The 21,926-nt window shown below is 38.1% G+C and overlaps 1 protein-coding gene across 11 annotated transcripts in view; it reads left to right on the top strand.

Annotated features, from left to right (window-relative positions):
• SLC38A9 (solute carrier family 38 member 9) overlaps positions 1-21,926 on the top strand; it is a 102,056-nt gene that overhangs the window by 33,943 nt on the left and 46,187 nt on the right. For 8 of the 11 annotated variants that reach the window (XR_001794123.3, XR_517790.4, XR_517789.4 and 5 more), the window contains 6 exons: positions 2,808-2,940; positions 7,223-7,344; positions 7,484-7,547; positions 7,782-7,875; positions 15,967-16,137; positions 19,451-19,510. Coding sequence is in view for 8 of the 11 variants with exons in the window: in XM_070056714.1 (XP_069912815.1) it covers positions 2,808-2,940; positions 7,223-7,344; positions 7,484-7,547; positions 7,782-7,875; positions 15,967-16,137; positions 19,451-19,510 (644 nt within the window). In the remaining 3 variants the exon portion in view is untranslated. Of the gene's footprint in view, positions 1-913; positions 1,016-2,679; positions 2,941-7,222; positions 7,345-7,483; positions 7,548-7,781; positions 7,876-15,966; positions 16,138-19,450; positions 19,511-21,926 lie in introns of all 11 variants that reach the window. The other 3 variants (XM_008262219.4, XM_051853461.2, XM_051853457.2) reach the window with 3 other exon arrangements.

The following is a 21,926-nucleotide window of genomic DNA, read 5'->3' as shown; positions in this document are numbered from 1 at the left end:
TTATAGCCACGGCAAGGAATTTGTAGCTACAATGGCTTGATTAACTTCTTGTCTGTCCTCTTCAATGAAAAGCTGCCTGGCAGATAGAGTGTTTTAACAGCAGGTAGACACACAAGTACAGTGGCTTCATTATTTTGAATGTTTATTTGCATGAAATTTTTTTTGAATACCAATTCCCATTTCATTTTTTAACAAACTACCTCAGCCTGTCAGGTGTTTGAATGAGTGCCTCAGCTTTCATAGGCATGTGAATAAATGAACACTTTGAAACCAGGTCTCCATGTTGGATATAAACCTTCTTAAGAGTCATGGAATTGTTATTAAACTTCAGAGAAGCATAACTGGTCAGTAGAAGGGTGGAGATAGATTTAAAAGCCAAAAATTTTTAAGGAATTTAAGGAGTGGAACTTAGAAAAGGTGTTAGGTAGAAACAAGGTTTCTCTGTTTATAAGTGTATTAAATGAAAACCTAAGATTTGAATCATGTTTTAAAACATTCTATAAATTTTATTTAATATTACAAACATTTTTTCCTGTGGCATGGCCACAGGTGTTTTATAAGATGAGACAACTATAGCTTCTTTACTTTCAGTGTGCATAGTTTAACTACATATCAGATGGGAGGTAACATTGATAGGGCACAGACCTGTGAAGATGTGTTCAAAAGAAAAATGCCCAAGTTTCAGTTTTTTAGTCTAAATTTTGTCCTCTATATAATATAGTCTAGAGCACTGTATATCTAATTCTAAAACTGCTTTAAGATCCAGCTGAAGTTCAGTTTGGAAATGTTATATTTTGTTCTCTCAAATGAAACTTTAAGCATATGTTTTTGATAATTTAGTTAAAATATGCTGAGTTGTATATTTTTTAAGAGAATCTGTTTTGAAACGATTCCAAAATATTTGTTTGAACAGGCACTCAGTATCTCGATGAAAGCTGTTGGAAAAGAAAAATTTTCAGAGTCATTCTGTTCTCAGAGTACCCAAGCCAGCTAACCTGGTACAGTTAACACTTCTGTAAGAGACCAGGAGCCAAGATATTTAGCACTTCCTGGACTGCTTTTCAGCAGACCTTCAAACCAACTTAGTGGTTATAGTAATATCATTGACTTTTCAGAGTAAAAAGCATATAAGTAGAAAATCTACATCTCTTCCTATCAATATTATCTTAACAGTCTCTTTCAGTAATCCATGATTAACTTCAATCTCTGCCTTATGTTGGCATTGAAGTTCTAATTCTTTCTTGAATTTTGTGGGTTATTCTTCTTATAAAATAAAGAGGAATGCCCTGTAGAGTATGAGCCCAGCTATGATTAAACCATCTGCTAGATATAAATACTTTTATATTTTTTTTGTACCACTGAATGTCATAGTAGAAATGCAAATTGGGTAGGACATCCTGATGCTTTGGGAGGACTGGCAGTTATATTAGGTGACCAGATGTATGAGTAGGGATTATTTATTCAGCTTCTAACCCAGTCATTTGCATTATGTCCTCTTCCAACATCACCTAATGCATTTAGCAATGACATGCTTAGCATAAATAATATGTCTCTGTCTTCATATTTGCTCTAGTAATTGCACTACTTACATGTTTGTTGAGTTAACTAGATAGTATCTGCCATATTTAGGTACTGAGTGGAGAATATAAACAAAAGACTCAAAGATCCTGTATGCTAAATTCAGAGACAAGACTAGATTTAAGATCTGTACTACCATTTCTCAAATATCGCAGAGTTAGTTTGGAAAATAGCAGAAATTAAATTTTCAGTCACTTGGTTTTCCAAGTCCTCCCCACAAGATTAGATTAACAGTGTCTCCAGAAATTATTATCTTACCTTAATATATTTTAAGCTTCTTTTAAAGCCCTGAGTGTATAAGAATTATATGGAACCAATGATAAATTTTTTCCCTTCATTATTTAGAAATGTGTATAATCTGAAATGGCAAATTACCCACAGATTGGGGTGACTTCAAAGGGTATGAGAACCAGCAGAGGAATGCAGTCTTTCCTGCAACCCTGCCTAATCTTTCCATTTTGGATGGAATATTTCTAGAAGCTTAGAAGGCACGTGAAGGAGTTATAGAAAGGAATTGAAGAGGTTGAGGCCTGAAAATGAACATTGAAAACCAGAGCCTGCAGTTGATGAAGCTACTGTCTTGGGAAGCAGGCACACACATGAATAAAAGAGTAGGTTACTGAAATCTAAGAAAAGGAGAACAGGCAAAGCATTTCCAATGTCCTGATGTTCCACTTGATACTATTTTGGATAAGTCTCACAAGGGAGATGGTTGAGGTCACTAATCCTTAGTACATGAACTAAGAGATAGGAATTCTGTTTTTCATAGGAAGTAATTCTGGCCCTTAAGGATTCTTTAATAGAGGGACTTTTTTTGTCTGTAATTTCTCTAATTTAGTGCCAGAAGCTTTCTGGGAGACTATTCAAAGCTCTGTGTCTAAGTTTCATTGTTGGAAAGTGACAGCTGCTGTATTTTTTTCCCCCCTTTGCTATCATTCTTTTTAATAACTGATTTAATCTCTTTCTGTCATGTCCCTCTATTGCTAAGTTCCTTAAGATTAAAAAAAAAGCTTGCTTAAAGTAAAAGTATTATGAGACAAAAAGTTTATTCTGTGAATGGAATAATACTTCTTTTGTGACATTTTCTTTTCCCACCAAAAGTGAGAGGTGAATGCCTTGCCTTTGTACATCCCATTTCTAATGGAGGACAAGAAGTTATTTTCTTCAATGGCTGACTTCCAGAATTTTTGCCTGAACGTTTTTTGTCAAGCATATATTCCCTTCTTTAGGCCTTTCTACATAGAGCCCACAAACATCGTCAATGTGAATGATGTCATTCAGAGGGTTAGCGACCATGCCTCTGCCATGAACAAGAGGATTCATTACTACAGCCGGCTCTCCACTCCTGCAGACAAGGCACTGGTAAGAGGCAAAGCATTACTAATTGTCTAAAGTTCAGTTGAAATGAACAGAGAGCAACAGAAGCCAAGGCAACTCCCAGTAATTTAACTTTTTGCGGGCAATATTCCAAGGACAACATCATGCAAAGTCAAAGATAGTAATTAATACATGCCCTACATCTCAGGCTAGTTCACTCTTAGTTAGCCTAGCACAGGGATACTTGAAACACTCTGTTAACAACAGCCTAGAAATATTTTTGGATTAGATTCTGCTAATCCCAAATTCTAAGAACTCTGAGGAGGATAAATTACTTTTGTAGTTTCAGTTTAGATCATTGATTAAAAACATAAATAATAAGAATTCTGGTGAGTCTGTTCAGTTCTAAAGTTTGAAGTTATAAGAGAAAAGTGTTCATGGACGTTTTCTACAGGAGTGGGCAACTGGAATTTGTACATGCATACACTCATATGTAAGTTTCCTGTTTAGTATTATCCTTTTCATTGATCATCAACAGTGGCCAAGGGGCCAGATAGGTAATGGGCTTTGTAGGCCACATACTGTCCCATGTTCTTCATTTTGTTTTATAACTATTAAAGACATGAAAACCATTCTTAGAGAAAAGACTATAAATGCTCATGGGTCATGGTTTGTTAACCTTTGATCTAAAATTTTTATTATTATTTGAGGATCAAGAATAAATGATTTGGTTGCTAGTAAAAATTATTAAATCTGTGATACTCTTAAACTTGAAAGTTTAAAGAATAAGAACACTTTGAGATAGAAAAAATGTTTTTAAAATAGATATGAATAAAATGAGAGAAAGGAACTAACATTCATTAGATGTTTACTAAAAGGCCAAGGATTGGATATCACCTAAACATAGCTATTCCATTTAATCATCACAATAGCTACATGAAGTACTAAGATCTCCTTTTATATGGCCAGAGTAGGGACTTCCAAAGTACACCGGTGGAGTTATTATTTCCCAATTTTTTTTTCCCCTGTAGGCCATTACATTGGTAGTTGTGGTGAAGTCTTAGTCCCATTACAGAATTACCTAAACCCTTTGAAGAGCAGAGGTGATCTTGTATTCATGGTCTAGTCCAGACCTCCCAGAGGCTCTCTCTTGGAGGCAAACTCAGATACAATTAGGCAAGTCCAGGAGTGAATGTACATTGTTTACCTGGAAGTTAAGTCAGCATTCTGCACCAAGTTTGAATCCCTTTTGTTAATTGACACCGATATGACTCTAATAAATAAAAATATTTAAACAGTGATCTAAGAAGAACAACCTTTTTTTAACAAATATGTATATACAATCAGCATTCATTTATGAAAATCCCCAGATTGTTTTTCTTAAAAAAAGATTTTTAAGGAAAGAACAGTATAAAACATAAGTCTCAGATGTTCATATGAACTTTTAAAAAAATTTTTATTACTTTCTTCTTTTGAAAGGCAGAGTGATAGGGAGTGAGATCTAAAGAGGGATCTTCCATCTGTTGATTTACCATTCCCTGCCCTCCACCCCATGCCTGCAACAGCTAGGTCTGGGCCAGGCTAAAGCAAGGAGCCTGGAACTTTATCTGGGTCTGCCATAGGGATGGCAGGGGCCCAGGCACTTGTATGATCACCCCCTGGCCTCCCAGGATGTATTAGCAGGAAGCTAAATCAGAAACAGAGGAACCAGAATTTAAGGGATGGGGGCATCCCATGTGGTGGTGGCTTACCCTAATTGCAACAACATCACCCCAAGCTTTTTTATTTATAAAAATGTTCTGGGGCCAGCGCTGTGGTGTGTGTAGTAGGCTAAGCCTTCCCCTGCAGTGCTGCATCTCATATGGGCACTGGTTCGTGTCCCAGCTACTCATCTTCTGATCCAGCTCTGTGCTAACGGCCTAGGAAAGCGGTGGAAAATGGTCCAATTGCTTGGACCCCTGTACCCCATGTGGGAGGTCTGGAAGAAACTCCTGGCTTCTGTCTTTGGATCAGCCAGCTCTGGCCGTTGTGGCCATTTGGGGAGTTAACCAGCAGATGGAAGACCTCTTTTTCTGTCTCTCTGTAACTCTGCCTTTCAATTAATTAAATAAATCTTTTTTAAAGAGTTCTTTTTTATCTTAACATCTTTATAATAGAATGGAGAAGGAAAGACAATTATTTGGCTGCCAACATCTTCTAGATTCTTACTAATAAAAATGGAGCCTGCACTTTACAGCAGCATCAGCATTACTGAGTATTTAATTGAAAGTCAGTATTTCAGGCCTCACTTCAGACCTACTGAATCAAAATCTAAATGTTAACAAGATTCCTGGTGTGAGTCATAGGGACATTCTGGATGGAAAACACTGCCCTAGACTAGACCACTGCCATAGGAGATCTAACTCTTCAGTTTTTTTCTGTATTTCCTAAGAATATGTCACTTCTTGTCTTCTAATGCTGCCCCAAATGACTTTCAACTTTTCACTTTTTCTGAATTTGCTTTATAAGCTGCAGTGGTATTTCTCCTGCCTGAAATAGACATGATCCTGTTCTTTTGATTTTTTTTTCATTCAAGGCAGAAAATAGCAGAAGCCAGACCTAAAGGATTCTGGGTAAAGAGAAGGGAACAGACCCATTCCTATATATGCCTTTGTATCTTTAGAAAATAGTTGTTTCCAAAGCCCCATCCCACATTGACTTCAGACATTTTTCACTTACAAGAACCAACCAGTCATATGTATAAAAAGAGTTGAATTTGTTACTATTTTTTTAGTACCTAGCTATATCCTATTGTTCCATGTCCTTTTTTTTTTTTTTTCTTTTTTTTTTTTTTCTTTTTTGTGAGGCAGAGTGGACAGTGAGAGAGAGAGAGACAGAGAGAAAGGTCTTCCATTTCTGTTGGTTCACCCCACAATGGCCGCTGCGGCTGGCGCACCACACCGATCCGAAGCCAGGAGCCAGGTGCTTCTCCTGTTCTCCCATGCGGGTGTAGGGCCCGAGGACTTGGGCCATCCTCCACTGCCTTCCCAGACCACAGCAGAGAGCTGGACTAGAAGAGGAGCAACCGGGACTAGAACCTGGTGCCCATATGGGATCCCAGCACCACAGGCAGAGGATTAACCTAGTGAGCCATGGCGCTGGCCCCTTGTAGGCTTTTCTAATTGCTTCACATGTCCGCCACCTGGAATTGAAACTTCTTGAAGGGACCAGCACCATGACTCACTTGGCTAGTCCTCTGCCTGCGGTGCCAGCATCCCATATGGGCACCGGATTCTGTCCCAGTTGCTCCTCTTCCAGTCCAGCTCTCTACTGTGGCCCGGGAAGGCAGCGGAAGATGGCCCAAATGTTTGGGCCCTGCACCTGCATGGGAGACCAGGAAGAAGCACCTGGCTCCTGGCTTCGGATCGGTGCAGCGCTGTCTATAGCGGCCATTTGGGGGGTGAACCAACGGAAGGAAGACCTTTCTCTCTGTTTCTCTCTCTCACTGTGACTCTACCTGTCAAATTAAAAAAAAAAAAAAAAAAGAAACTTTTTGAAGTTAGAGGCTGTATATTATTTTTCTCTTGAACACGAAACCTAGCATAAAGTTCTAGAATTTGAAGTGGGAGCTAAATATAAAAGATTGTTGATTTATACCAGTCAGCTTGTAAGGACTACTTATTCTCAAGAAGGTTGACCGAATTCCATCAGGAAACTAGTTTTTTCCCTCCACTCCAAAACAAGAAGGTGAATTAGGAAGACATATATGGGGGAATAGGTTGGGAGCTATTAAGTATCCTGTTTAATCATTCTCTCTCTGTTTTGTCTTCAGCCCCTCTTTCCTTCTGTTTTACTTAATTCATACTTAAATACTTACTTAAATATTTCCTTTCCCTTCTATTGACACCTCAGTTCTTTACAGTGTGAGTGCCCCCCCATGTCTTCTAAAACCACCCTCATATAGGAATTCAGTGATCCCTTCATTCTTGAAACTCCCCTCTCCTAAAGCCAGAATCTCATCTATCTAGATTTCCTTAATCTTGGTCTTTGTTGGCTCTTTCTCCTTTCTCATGAAAGTGGAGAGAAAAATATTTTGACAGTTGCATTTTCTAGGAATTCAATTTCTTATCAGAAGAACAGTGTGTTGTGTTAGTAACTCTTAAACTCCTGTTCCTTTAGATCTCCCACTATACTTGAAAACAGTTTTAATTCACTCATCAGGGATTCATACTGTTTATTTGTTCATAGTTTTTAGGACTGTCTAGAGTCAGGGATTCTGAGGTATTGAAAGTACTCTGTTTTGCACATTTTTACCGATGTGGACATTTCTCTGTTTCTTTTGTAACAGATTGCCCCAGATCATGTAGTTCCAGCTCCAGAAGAGTGTTATGTATATAGTCCCTTGGGTTCCGCTTATAAACTTCAAAGTTACTCTGAAGGACATGGTAAAAACACCAGTTTAGTAACCATGTGAGTAAAACTGCTTTGTGGAGCATGATTTAAGCTGTTTGTGAATGAAAATTACTAATTGTTTTAATTTTTGTCCTAATTAAAATTTTTGAAGAGTCAGCCTCCATTATTTTAACTGCTAACTACTTTGTGTTTTCAGTTTTATGATTTGGAATACCATGATGGGAACATCTATACTAAGTATTCCTTGGGGCATAAAACAGGTAATACAATTTTTCAGTATACTTTTTCCTGAGTTTTTTTCTCCTTGTATTTTAACTTTTATAACAGATTTATAATAAATACATAAAATTCATTAAAGAAAAAATAATTATGTTTAATTTTTCATTGATTGTTGGGTTTTTTATTGTGGTTGCTTAAGATGACATAATACGGTTGCCTGTGAGTTTTTTCTTATATGATGATATTTGTTGTGCTATGTTTTTATTTTTAAACAGGCTGGATTTACTACCGGAATGTGTGTCATCATGCTGATGGGTGTTTTAACACTTTATTGCTGCTACAGAGTAGTGAAATCACGGACTATGATATGTAAGAACTTGACATAGTGAAAATAGATTAGTGATATAGGTATTAATAATTACTTCCCATTGGGGTATATGTGTATTCCACATGTGTGTCAGCTATTGAATTTGTGCCTAAAGATTTACTTCTCTAATTTACAGCTTTGGCTGAACTGATCTGTTAATGCAGTAGTGGCCACTTTTGAAATTTAGAATCTGAGAGATCTTTGCAGAATGCATTCAAACTGGTGCTAATCTCCTCATAAGAAAAGAAAAAATTTATATTTTTATAATGAGGCCATTGCCAGAACTAAACAGAAAATTTTATGATTTCTTATTAGTTCAGGGTGACTTGTTTTCACCTATCCATACCAGAAGACCTAAATGTTGGAATCTCTTAGAAGTAGAAATTGTAACTAGAAAAATATGAAAATAAAAGCAGTTCTTTTTTTGGTGAGTTCTTTTTTTTAAGATTTGTTTTTATTTATATGAAAGTCAGAGAGAGAGAGAATCTTGCATCTGCTGTTTGACTCCCCAAATGACTCCAACCACCAGGGCTGGGCCAGGCTGAAGCCAGGAACTGGGAGCTTCCTTCAGGCCTCCCACATGGGTGCAGGGGCCCAAGGACTTGGACATCTTCTGCTGCTTTCCCAAGCACATTAGCAAGGAGCTGGATCAGAAATGGAACAGCTGGAAGTCAAACTGGCACCCATATGGATGCCAGCATTGCAGGCAGCAGCTTAACCCATTAGACCACAATGCCAGCCCATTGTAGTGAGTTCCTAAAGTTGTGTAAACACGTTACCTCTACATCTGTATAAATTATACATCAGGGAAAGATAGTTTCAGACCTAAATAGATGTCATTGGGTTTTAGCAAGGATGAATTAGGCCGGCGCCACGGCTCACTAGGCTAATCCTCCGCCTTGCGGCGCCGGCACACCGGGTTCTAGTCCCGGTTGGGGCGCCGGATTCTGTCCCGGTTGCCCCTCTTCCAGGCCAGCTCTCTGCTGTGGCCAGGGAGTGCAGTGGAGGATGGCCCAAGTGCTTGGGCCCTGCACCCCATGGGAGACCAGGAAAAGCACCTGGCTCCTGGCTCCTGCCATCGGATCAGCGCGGTGCGCCGGCCGCAGCGCGCCGGCCGCGGCGGCCATTGGAGGGTGAACCAACGGCAAAGGAAGACCTTTCTCTCTGTCTCTCTCTCTCACTGTCCACTCTGCCTGTCAAAAAAAAAAAAAAAAAAAAAAAAAAAAAAAAAAAAAAAAAGGATGAATCAACATACCAGGCTTTGCCGCCAGAGTTTTTTGTCTTAAGAAATTTTCTTCTTCATATTAAACAAATCTTAGTTAAAAGTCTTTAAAAAAGATTCATTCTGATTCCTAAATGACATAGAGTGCTTATTTAGCCTTTGGTTTTCTTTTTCTTTCTTTCTTTTTTTTTTTTTTTAATAGCCAGAGTGGACAGTGAGAGAGAGAGACAGAGAGAAAGGTCTTCCTTTTGCCATTGGTTCACCCTTCAATGGCTGCCACGGCTGGCGCGCTGTGGCCGGCGCACCGCACTGATCCGAAGGCAAGAGCCAGGTACTTATCCTGCTCTCCCATGGGGTGCAGGGCCCAAACACTTGGGCCATCCTCCACTGCACTCCCTGGCCACAGCAGAGAGCTGGCCTGGAAGAGGGGCAACCGGGACAGAATCTGGCGCCCCAACCGGGACTAGAACCCGGTGTGCCAGCGCCGCTAGGCGGAGGATTAGCCTGTTGAGCCGTGGCGCCAGTCTGCCTTTGGTTTTCTTAAAAGCAAAATTTGACTAAATTTGGAAGACCTCTTTAAACATAAAGTAGGCGCCGGCACTGTGGTATAGCGGGTAAAGCCGCCGCCTGCAGTGCCGGCATCCCATATGGGTGCCAGTTCAAGATCTGGCTGGAATCAACCAACGGATAGAAGACCTCTCTGTCTGTCTGTCTGTCTCTCTCTCTCTCTGCCTCTCCTTCTCTCTGTGTAAATCCGACTTTTAAATAAATAAATAAATAAATAAATAAAAGAAGTAAGCAATTGTAGGTTTTAAAAAATAAACATATATAGTAAATGTGTATCCTGTCTAATGCAGGATTTCTTAGAAAAGACAGCTTCTACTAAATTCTCTGTAGAACTGTTAAACAGATAACTCTTCTTAGTACTTAAGCTTTCCCATACTATTTAAAAAAAGGAACTGTCATCGATTCATCTTACAAAGTGAACATAACCCTAATATAGAGCCTGACAGTACCAAAGAAAAAGATATATATAGATAGAAAACTTCTTTATAAAACATTGGAGATAGACTATTTTTATAGATAGATTTATTTATTTGTAAAGCGGAGCAAGAGAGAGAGAGACTCTTTCATGTATCTGCTGGTTCACTCCCCAAATGGCTGCAACAGCCAGGGATGGGCCAGGCCAAAGCCAGGAACCAGGAGCTCCCTCCTGGTCTCCCAAATAGGGGGACAGGGATCCAAATAGTTATGCCATCTTCCACTGCCCTCCCAGGCACATTAGCAGGAAACTGGATTGGAAGCAAAACAGCCAAGACATAGATTGGTTAACCCGCTGCATCACAATGCCAGCCAGCCCTAGAAGTGAGTGTTTCATGCAGTGTTTTAATCTCCTCTTGGGGTGCATGCATCACTTAACCAATTTACCTGAATTTGAATCCTAGCTCTATTTCCTCCCCAGTGCTTCTTGCTAAAGAGCACCATTGGGAGGTAGCAGTAATGACTCAAGTACGTGGGTGCCTGCCACCTATGCGGGAGCTCCCAGCTCTTGGTTTTGGCCTTGTCCACACCTAACTGTTGTGGGCATTTAGGGAGTGAACCAGCAAATGGGAAATCTCTGTTTCTCTCTCTTTTCTCTGCCTTTCTTTTTTTTTTTTTTTAAGATTTATTTATTTATTTGAAAGTCAGAGTTACACACAGAGAGAAGGAGAGGCAGAGAGAGAGAGAGAGAGAGAGAGGTCTTCCATCGCTTATTCACTCCCCAGTTGGCCACAATGGCCGGAGCTGCACTGATCCGAAGCCAGGAGCCAGGAGTCTCCTCTGGGTCTCCCACACTGGGGCAGGGGACCAAGGACTTGGGCCATCTTCTACTTCTTTCCCAAGCCATAGCAGAGAGCTGGATCGGAAGTGGAGCAGCCAGCTCTTGAACCGGCAACCATATGGGATGCCAGCACCGCAGGTCAGGGGGTTAACCCACTGCGCCACAGCACCAGCCCCTTCTGCCTTTCAAACAAATAAAAATAATTTTATTAAAAGTGGAGATACCCTTTGAAATATAAATAAAACATTGTATCAAATTCAGCAGTATATCAAAAGAATAATATCCTATGTCTAAAATAAGGTTTATTCTATAGTAATTATCAAGAGATTAATTATTAAGAAATCTAACACTACATTAACAAATGAAAAATCCATAATTATATCAATAGACATTAAAAATGCAACTAAGACTTCAGCACAAATTTAAATATTATGGAAAAAATTGCAAAATATAAAGGGGCTGGTGCTGTGGCTAAGCCTCCGCCTACAATGCTGGCATCCCATATGGGTGCCAGTTCAAGTCCTGGCTGCTCCACTTCCAATCCAGCTCCCTGCTAATGACCTAGGAAAGCAGTGGAGGATAGCCCAGATCCTTGGGGCCCTGTACCCCTGTGGGAGACCCAGAAGAAGCTCCTGGCTCCTGGCTTTGGATCGGCACAGCTCCAGCTGCATTTAGAGACAATAACCGGCACCAGCTTGTGGCACTAGAGGTTAAAATACCACCTGCCGCCCTGGTATTCTATATGGGTGCCAATTCGAGTCCTAGCTGCTCCACTCTCATACAGCTCCCCGATAATGCACCTGAGAAGGCAGCGGAAGATGGCCCATGTGCTTGGGCCTTTTCACCTACGTAGGAGACCCAGAGGAAGCTCCAGGCTCCTGGCTTCAGCCTGGCCAAGCCCTGCCATTATGTCCATTTGGAGAGTGAACCAGTGGATGGAAGACTTTCTCTCTCTCTCTCTCTCTTTTTTTTAAGATTTATTTATTTATTTGAAAGAGTTACAGAGAGAGAGAGAGAGAGAGAGAGAGAGGTTCTCTCCCCAATTGGCCGCAACAGCCAGAGCTGTGCCGATCCGAAGCCAGGAGCCAGGAGCTTCTTCTAGGTCTCCCATGCAGGTGCAGGAGCCCAAGGACTTGGGCTATCTTCTGCTGCTTTCCCGGGCCACAGCAGAGAGCTGGATCGGAAGAGGAGCCGCCGGATCTTGACCAGGCGCCCATATGATGCCAGCACTGCAGGCCAGAGCATTAACCCGCTGTGCCACAGCACTGGCCCCTCTCTCTCTCTTTTAAATATTTTTTTAAAAAAAGAGTCAATGACCAGAACTACGAAACAGAAAAAAATACTCCATTCACAGTAGCAGTAAACTCTAAGGGATTAGAAATAAATTTAGCAAGAGGACAAGACATCTGCATGAAGAAAAAGATAAAATTATATCTAAAGACAAAGAATAAGAACTGAACAAGTGGGGAAAAATAACTATGTTCTTCAGAAGATAATATAAAAATGGGAGATACATAAGTTCAGTGTCCTTTCAATGAAACTCAGTTTGGACTTGGATTAAAGTAACCTTAAAGTTAATATGGACAAATGAATGCCCAAGTAGAGGAAAATAAATTATAAAAAAGAAAAGGTAATGTTGGAATAAATCTTAGCAAATAGTAAAACATACTATAAAGTCACTGTAATAAAATAGAAAGGTGCTATGTTAGGAGTAGCCAAATAGCCATGGAATATATCAATTATAATACATAGAATATAAACTTAATATATTATGCAGTATTAGATGCCCATGCAACTGATTATCCATTTGAGGGAAAAAATTGGGGCACCTTATACAAAAATCTATTCCAGATCATTTAAAGACTTAAGTGTCTTTAAATAAAAACTGTAAAAAGCTCAGAAAAAGATTTAAGAAATTGTACATAAAACCTAGCAGTTGAGGAGATTTTCCTAACCAATATGGAATATGTAAAATTTTTTTTAAAAAAAGAAATGTATCACAGAGTTATATATCATGATCAGAAAGTTTTTTGATAGAAAATTATAATTATCTGATAGATAATTAATCAAAAAGACGTTTTGAAAAAGCCACGTGCCCCCTCCAAGTTGGGTCCATATTCAAACTAATTTGTGGAAAAAACCAGATCTGTTAAAGACCTTATTTAAAGATTATGATAAAACCAGGGCCGGTGCTGTGGCGCATCAGGTTAAAGCCCTAGCCTGAAGCGCCAGCATCCTATATGAGCACCGGTTCTAGTCCCAGCTGCTCCTCTTCCAATCCAGCTCTCTGCTATGGTCTGGGAAGGCAGCAGAAGATGGCCCAGGTCCTTGGGCCCCTGCACCGGCATGGGAGACCTGGAAAAAGCTCCTGGCTTCAGTTTGGCATAGCTCCTGCCGTTGCAACCATCTGGAGAGTGAATCAGCAGATGAAAGACCTCTCTCTCTGTCTCTACCTCTCTCTGTAACTCTGTCTTTCAAATAAATAAATCTTTAAAAAAAATCATGGTAAAACTTTTTGATTGAAACATTAGTTGATTAGTTTTATAATTCCTAATTGAGAAGATAATTGTCATTCATTAAGAAATTTTTTGTATACTGTGTCTGTAAGTAGTTTTATTCTGTGTTCCTCAGTATTCAGTCTTCACTGAGCATTTATAAGCTGACTAAAAGTAACTTCACTAAAATAAAATATACTCTCTGTTTTAAAGATGTATTTATTTAAAAAAAAAAAAGATTATTTATTTGAAAGGCAGAGCAACAGAAAGAGAGGGAGAGACAGAGAGTGAGCTTGTCCTATCATTTGATTCACTCATCAAATAACTGCAACATCCAGGAACTCCATCTAGATCTACATGGGTTGCTGGAGCCCAAGCAGTTGGGCTATCATCAGCTGCCTTCTGAGGCACATTAGTGGGAAGATAGATTGGAAGCAGAGCAGCCAGGACTCGAACCCTCACTCTAATGTGGGATGCTGGCAGCACAAGCAGTGGCTTAACCTGCTGCACCACAATGAAGGCCCCTTTCCCTTTCTGATTGTTTTTATTATTATTATTATTATTATTATTATTATTATTATTACTATTACTATTACTATTATAGAAAACCCAGCCTCTGCTAGAATGATGGTAGAACAGTGCTATTGTAATACTTACACGGTATGCCATTTAGGGAGTACACATGTACTTTTCTCTTGCCTCCAGCATGAAACTGGAAGAGTCTTTGAAACAATTCTTTTTCTTTTTCTTAAGATTTATTTATTTATTTGAAAGGCAGAGTTACAGAGAGAGGGAGTGACATAGAGAAGGAGAGACAGATCTTCCATCCACTGGTTCACTTCCCAAATGGCTACAATGACCAGAGATGAACTGATCCAAAGCTAGCAGCCTGGAGCTTCTTCTGGGTCTCCCACGTGGGTGCTGGGGCCCAAGGACCTGGGCCATCTTCTGCTGCTTTCCCAGGCCATAGCAGAGAGCTGGATCAGAAGTGGAGCAGCCGGAGCTTGAACCGGTGCCGATGTGGGATGCTGGCGTTGCAGGTGGCAGCTTCACCAGCTGCGCCATAGCACCGGCCCCTGAAACAATTCTTAATAGTGATATGCTCCTTATGTTCTTTGTCTAGGTGTAAATTATCATGTTCTACTGTTCTCAGCTTCTCAGACTTCATCCCTGCTTTGTTTTTGTTGTATATTAGCTGCCATATTTGCTTGAGATAATAGTTTCTGTATATTCATCAAATGTAACAGTTATCTTAAAGCAGTTCAGAACATAGGATTATAGAGTAACAAACTATAAAATTATACTTTGACAATTAAACTAATTTTTATAGGTTATGCTTATCTATATTCTTAATTTTTATTGAATGTTGAACCTCATCATAGAAGAGCAAATATTTTTGTTCCTTTGTGGTTTCATTCTGTATAAATTCCCATTATTTAGGTATGTTTTATAGAGTTATAATAGTGTATAATAATGTATTAGTTTTGTCTTCAACTTTATCACTTAATATATTTTATGTTTTTACGCTTACCATTTTTATGTCTTAATGATTGTATACAATTCCACATTATGGTTCCATTGTTTTTGCTTAATAATTGCTGTACCGTTGTATATTTAAGTTCATGTCTAGCTCATGCTATTCTAAATGATACTCTTCTAAAATTTTTTATATATACTTTTTATATTCTTTTATTAAATTTCTATAGTTTTGAAAAGCAGTCGTTATAATTACAATGATAATAGCAATTTTAGAATTATACTGATTTCTAGTAGTATCAGCTGTGAATAATTTAGACTGCTTTTTTGAAGCTTGCCTTTATTAGATGTGTTCCCATCTTCATTTTGTTTTGTTTAATGCTTGCAATGTTTAATGTTGCTATGTTTTTCTTAAGCTGTGTTATTTATTCCTATCCCTTTCCCATTTATCCACAAGTACCTTGGTAAACTGCTGAACTCCTTATGCAATGTAGGCCTTAGATTTTTTTATTTCTCAAAAATTTCTTTCCCACTCAGTATTTGAATGACTTCCATATTGTAAGAGCTTTTTTTTAAATCTGTCTTTTCATCATAATTTCTAAAGGACAGTCCTTCAGTTTGATTTCTGCATTGTGTTTTCTAACTTTTCTGCTATTAAATTTTGTAATTTTTAACTCATTTACCTGAAATTTAATTGGCATTTGGTATAAAGTGAGGCTGAAGAAAACTTGCCTCCATATTGTTGTCTGAATATGCCAAATATTAAGTAATAGTTTCTGTCCCGTACTGATGAGTTTGTCTAGCATTGACTTACCACTTGCTTTTGTTAGTTATAAAACGTTATGATGCTGAAATCTATTTCTTAAATTATCTGTGCTATTTTATTGATCTACATTTCCCTTATCTGTGTTCTTTGTATTTAAATTGCTATTATATCTTGATACTTTCTAATATCAAGTGGTAGAATACCCATAATCTTTTACTAAGTAGTTTGAGTTAAGTTGGAGAACACAGATGAGGACTATGGAATGTATTATGCTCAACATCTAGTTTTATTTTTCTCTTTATTTTTCTCTAGCTTCACTGGACACCACCACGTGGGAATATCCAGATGTCTGCAGACACTATTTTGGCTCCTTTGGGCAGTGGTCGAGTCTCATTTTCTCCTTGGTGTCCCTCATTGGAGCAATGATAGTTTATTGGGTGCTTATGTCTAATTTTCTTTTTAATACTGGAAAGTTTATTTTTAGTAAGTATTCCTGTTATATGCTTTAAACACAATTACTTTCAAATACAGTTACTGCTGCGATGTTCCAGCCTTTAGTTCTAGGAGTGGGATAAATAAAGTGGGGAAGAAGTAGAGGCAAAAATATGTAATTCTGGAAAACATGCTTGATGCAGTGGCTGCCTGTGGTTGTGATCTCAAATATAATGTGCATATTCATTTCCAAATATTAATTTTTAAATAAATAATATTCAAAATATCTAATTAAAATATTTCTGTAATTCAGATGTTTTAAGCATTGTTTCACAGAATTTTAGCACTGTAACAGACAAGTGTATAAAAGTCATTGGTATTTATTGGTAAAGAATTTGATGTGTAGACTCTAGGGAAAAGGAAAAATATTTCAGTCAACTTTTCAACATAGGATCTAAAATTACAAAACAGTAGAATAATGAGATTTATGTGATAAGTATATTATTTATATATCACAGAATTGTAATCTACCCAAGTCAGCTACAAAATTCAAACCATTTTGTAATATTTTTAATTTGGATAGAGGAAGTTCATTTTCTGTTGCATAAGGTTCCAATTTTTTTTCCTGATAACTTATAGGCCTGAAGTTTGTAATATGTATAGTTTGCTTTAAATAAAACCTATGTATTTAAAATATGGACTTGTATGAAAAATCAAATTTCAGATTAATTTCTAAAATAATCACAACAGCTAAATTTCCTTTGAGTGTTGGGGGGGAGGGATTCTATTTTTATTTTAAACCTTAAGATTACCATTTTGATTAAACTCTTATTACTAAGCATTTTTATTGTATAAAAAATTAGGAGATGTTTCAAACTACCAAAAAATATAGAAGCTAATATAAATATCAATGTGTAGGCTTTAATGTAGCATCTTAACATTTTACCATATTTACATTATGTCTACATTCTTACCAAAATAAAATATTACTCATGTAATTGAAGTCTCATATGTGCTCGTTCTCAATCTCGTTTTTCTTCTTCCCTAACTTTGATGTTTATTAAAAGTCTTGTGCATGTTTTTTACTTCTACTACATAAACATATGAGCAACAGATAGTATTGTTTTTGCATGTTTTTTCATCTTTACAAATGATTTTGTGACTTGGTTTCTGTTTGATAATATTTTATTGAAATACAAAGTTCATTTTAATTACTTTATAGTATTCAGTGATATGACTATTCCACTCTCTGTTCTTTTGTTAATGAGTCTTTAATTTGTTTATTTTTTATTGTTAGCAATGCTTTATTAAACATCTTTGTTTTATCTCCTTGTATACATGTGGGAGAGTTTCTCCAAGCTGTGTATGCACAGGAAACATTTCTGAAATTTAGGATAGTCAGATAATTGCCGAATTGTTTTTTATCATATTTTTGCCATTCATACTCCTGCCAGCTGTTTGTGAAACTTCCCTTTGTTCCCCATCCATATCCATGCTGATAGAACTATCCGACTTAAGTTTTGCCACTTGGGATGTGGTTTTAATTTGCATTTCTTGTCATAAGGAATGGCAATAAATGTCCCTTCTTAAATATATTGACCATTAAATAGCTTTTACTTATGTATCTTTTTTTAAGTATAAAGTTGCACAGAGCAGTGCTAGTAAACATTCTACAGTTCCTAAGGAAAACCTTCTGTTGCACCATTAAATAGAATTAAAGACAGTCTGCCTGTTACTTACTTAAGTATTTTTATAAATGTGTGTTAAACTTTCTCAGGCACTTAATCTGTATACATTGATTTAATCATATTTTTCTCCATTAAGTTGTTAATTTGGGAAATTAAATGAATGCATTTGTAACATATAAACCATCCTTATAGTTTAAGGTCAATGTCAATTAATATTAGTCATGCTTTTTTTTTTTTTTTTTTTATTCTTTACTGGATTGAAATTGGTCTTTGGAGGATAGGGAGTTAATTCATTTAGAACTTTTTCATCTTATCATATGAGATCTTGACCCCTGATTTTTCTCTCTCGTGCTGTCTTTGAGCCTTAGTGTATAGATTCCTAGGGCTGCTGAAACAAAGCACCATAAACTGGTGGCTTAAAACAACTGAAAAACATCCTCTCACAATTATGGAGACTAGAAGTCCAGTCAGAATGTCACCAGGTCCCTGCTACTTCTGAAGGCCCTGGGCAGGAATCCTGCCTGGCCTCCTCCAGCCTCTGTTAGTTGCCAGCAACTTTGGCATTCCTTGCCAAGTAGCTGCATCACTCCAGTTTCTCCCTCTGTTTTCTCATGCCTGTCTTCCCTCTGTGTTATCTGGGTCCAGATTTCCTTCTTCCTATAAAGACACCAGCCATTGGCTTTTGGGGCCCACCCTAATCCAATGTGACCTCATCTTAACTTGATTATATCTGCAGTAACCTATTTCCAAATAAAGCCACATTCTGAGGTTCCTGGTGGACATAAAAATTTTGGGTGGGACACTATTTAACCCAGTACACTTAAAATCAAGTTTTTACTAGCCTGATGTAAGTCTTTGGCATCAAGAAATTACATGAAGATTCATAATTTCCAATCTTGAAGCACTAATAACCCTTGGAAGTATTATAAAAAGCAAGAGCTAATATACTGCTTTTCTTATTCAATATTGAGAAGTATATAGTGAAGGTGAATAATTCACATATTTAACTTTACTTTTATGATCCTAAAATGTAGCTTATCATCTTTTACCATCTCATTTAAGTTTCACAACAACAAATACTTTTATTAATCCACCTTAAGACTATAAAAGGTAAATATTGAATAAAACACAGTAAACACCCTCAGGCCAGCAAGAAGACACCTTCTCTACCCCTTCTTGCATTCGCTATAGAATGATATGAATGCTCAGGTATCTGCATATGCTTTTTCTTTGCTGCTTCCATAATCTAGCTCACTGGTTCTTATGAACATAACACTTACTATACAACTTTGGCTTTATAAAGCCTTTGAGGGATTTTCCTTTTCTTGCACAGTTTATGTAAGATCTAACTATACTTATATAAATTAGTGTTGAGTATAGGATAAAAATTGTACATTGCTTTCATTCAGGGCTCTTAATTGCCATTAGTTCATTAATTCAGCCTTGTGGATAGATTGTTTTTAATTTTCATCATGAAAGTTTTCCCAAGTGGGACTGTGAAACCAATGACATTTATCCTTCCTGACAGTGAGGAAAACTAGACAGTGAGGCTGTGTTAGTGATGCAGTAGTCGTGGTTCAGTGCACCAGCTAATATCACTATACAGTTGATACCAAAAGATTTATAAATAAAACACTTTCTTGTATACTAACCTGTTTTCTCCCCTTAATTTTTAGATTTTATTCATCATATTAATGACACAGACACTCTGCTAAGAACCAATAGTAGCGACCCTGGTGAGTAGTTTAGAATTTAGTTTGCTTCTTTGTTCCCTACATTTCTATAAAAAGAACTTAAGATAGAACCTATGACCTTATTTTAAGTAATTGATTAGCATAAAGACATTATACTCAGAACTGCTACTAATTGTTGTTAATAGAGGTTTAAAAAATATCGTTAGGCAATGATCAATTCATATTATACAACTCACAGTTTTACCTATATTATCTATAATTTCCCATGAATAATAAATATTTCCAAGAACCTATTTAATTGCTAATCATATTAGATGTCTAATTCTTAACTTGTAAACTTAGATTTATTAATTTTTAAATTCGTTTTATTTACTTGAAAGGCAGAGACAGAAATCTATCATCTGCTGGTTCACTCTCCAAATGCCTGCAAGCTAGGGATAGAACAAGCCAAACCAGGAGCCAGGAACTCAGTCCTTGTCTCCTACATGGATGGCGAGGACCCAATTACTTGAGCCATGTTCTGCTGCCTCCAGGGTGCGCATTGATAGGAAACTGGTATAGGTGGTGGAACCTGGACTCAGCCCAGTCACTGACAATATAGGATGCTGGCATCTTCACCACTATACCAAATGCCCTCTCCTATTTTTATAAATGTTTGTTTGTTTGTTATCACTACTTAAAAGGCAGAGTTACAGAGAAAGAGATCTTCCATCTGCTGATTCATGCTGCAAATGGGTGTAACAGCTGAGGCTGAATCAGGCTAAAATCAGGAGCCCAGAATTCCATTGTAGTCTTCCACGTGAACAGCAGGGGCCTAAGTTCTTAGAGCATCTTGTGCTGCTTCCTGGACACATTAGCAGGAAGCTGGGTTGGAAGTGGAGTAGCCAGCACTCACACCACTTCAGTGTGGGCCGCTGGTGTTGCAAGTGGCTTATCAAAAGGGCAGTTCTTCTAACACCTATTCATTAAGCCTGCTGTCTGTCCTGACCTGTAATAATGGACAGAAGTCTTTCTCTCCTGAAGCATACATTCCATTGTTTGCTATTCAGTATCTCACTTTGCCCTTTAATTAAACCTGATGAACCTGTCTTCTGTTAACACTAGAAAATGAGTGAGTGGTGTGCCAGCTTTTGTTCCTGTGGATACACACACCCCTACTTCTGAATTATTATGCTAAAATCTCCTGTACCCTATCACTTACCTCAGAATTTTCAGTGAGCCAAATAACATCATTGTCTTAAAAGAGAAAACTATTATAGCCCATGTGATACCAGTTGATGGAACTAGTTATAGCTAATAGAATTTCTTCTCTAATTAGGAATTAAGTCATAAACATCACAAGATCTTAAGAGGTCATTAATACTACTAAGGTTATAAATACCATAATTAAATTGGTGATTTGGAGAACACTGTCAGCAAAGTCCATTTACCTTTCTTGGCAGTACCTTATGTTGATACCAACACTTTAAAGAAAAAGTTTATTTGGGCCGGCACCGCAGCTCAATAGGCTAATCCTCCGCCTGCGGCGCTGGCACACCTGGTTCTAATCCTGGTCAGGGCGCCGGATTCTGTCCCGGTTGCCCCTCTTCCAGGCCAGCTCTCTGCTGTGTCCAGGGAGTGCAGTGGAGGATGGCCCAAGTGCTTGGGCCCTGCACCCCATGGGAGACCAGGAGAAGCACCTGGCTCCTGCCTTCGGATCAGCATGGTGCGCCGGCCGCAGTGGCCATTGGAGGGTGAACCAACGGCAAATGGAAGACCTTTCTCTCTGTCTCTCTCTCTCACTGTCCACTCTGCCTATCAAAAAAAAAAAAGTTTATTTGAAAGAGAAAAGACAGACAGATGGACAGAGCTCCTATCCAGTCAAAAACTCGCCCAGATCACAGCAGCAGGCAGGTCTGGGCCAGGCCAAAGCCAGGAGCTAGGGATTCATTTCGTGTCTCCCAAATGCATGGTAGGGACCAACTATTCGAGCTATCAGTGATCTTCTACCTCCTAGAGTGCACTTTAGCAGGACGCAGGAATCATAATATCGTAATATCAGAATATGATATCATAATATCAGAACCAGAACTCCAGCCCAGGAACTCCAGTTTGGGATATGGATGTCTTGCCACTGGGCTGAATACCCACTCCATATACCAGTGCTTTTTAATTTCTCTTACAATGTTTATTTTGAACAATGTGGTAAATGTAATATGAAACAGTGCATCTCAATAAAGGTAAAAACTTGGAACTAATGTTTGTGGAATTCTTAAGTGTGTTCAGGCATTGTTCTGAAATTTTATAGCAACTCTATAAGGTAGACACTGTTCATTACACTTTAGAAAAGAAGGCACAGGGAAGTTAATTTGCTGAAAGACACATTAACTGTTAAGTGGTAAAGTTAAGAGGTATTATTCAGTTTACTTCCAAAGCCTGTGCTCTTAAACATTGTAATTAACGCAAGAAAATTTCAAGT

The sequence above is a fragment of the Oryctolagus cuniculus genome, chromosome 14, assembly GCF_964237555.1.
Source record: "Oryctolagus cuniculus chromosome 14, mOryCun1.1, whole genome shotgun sequence".
Taxonomy (NCBI): domain Eukaryota; kingdom Metazoa; phylum Chordata; class Mammalia; order Lagomorpha; family Leporidae; genus Oryctolagus; species Oryctolagus cuniculus.
Note: the sequence above shows the minus strand (reverse complement) of the source record. Positions and strands in the feature narration are given on the sequence as shown.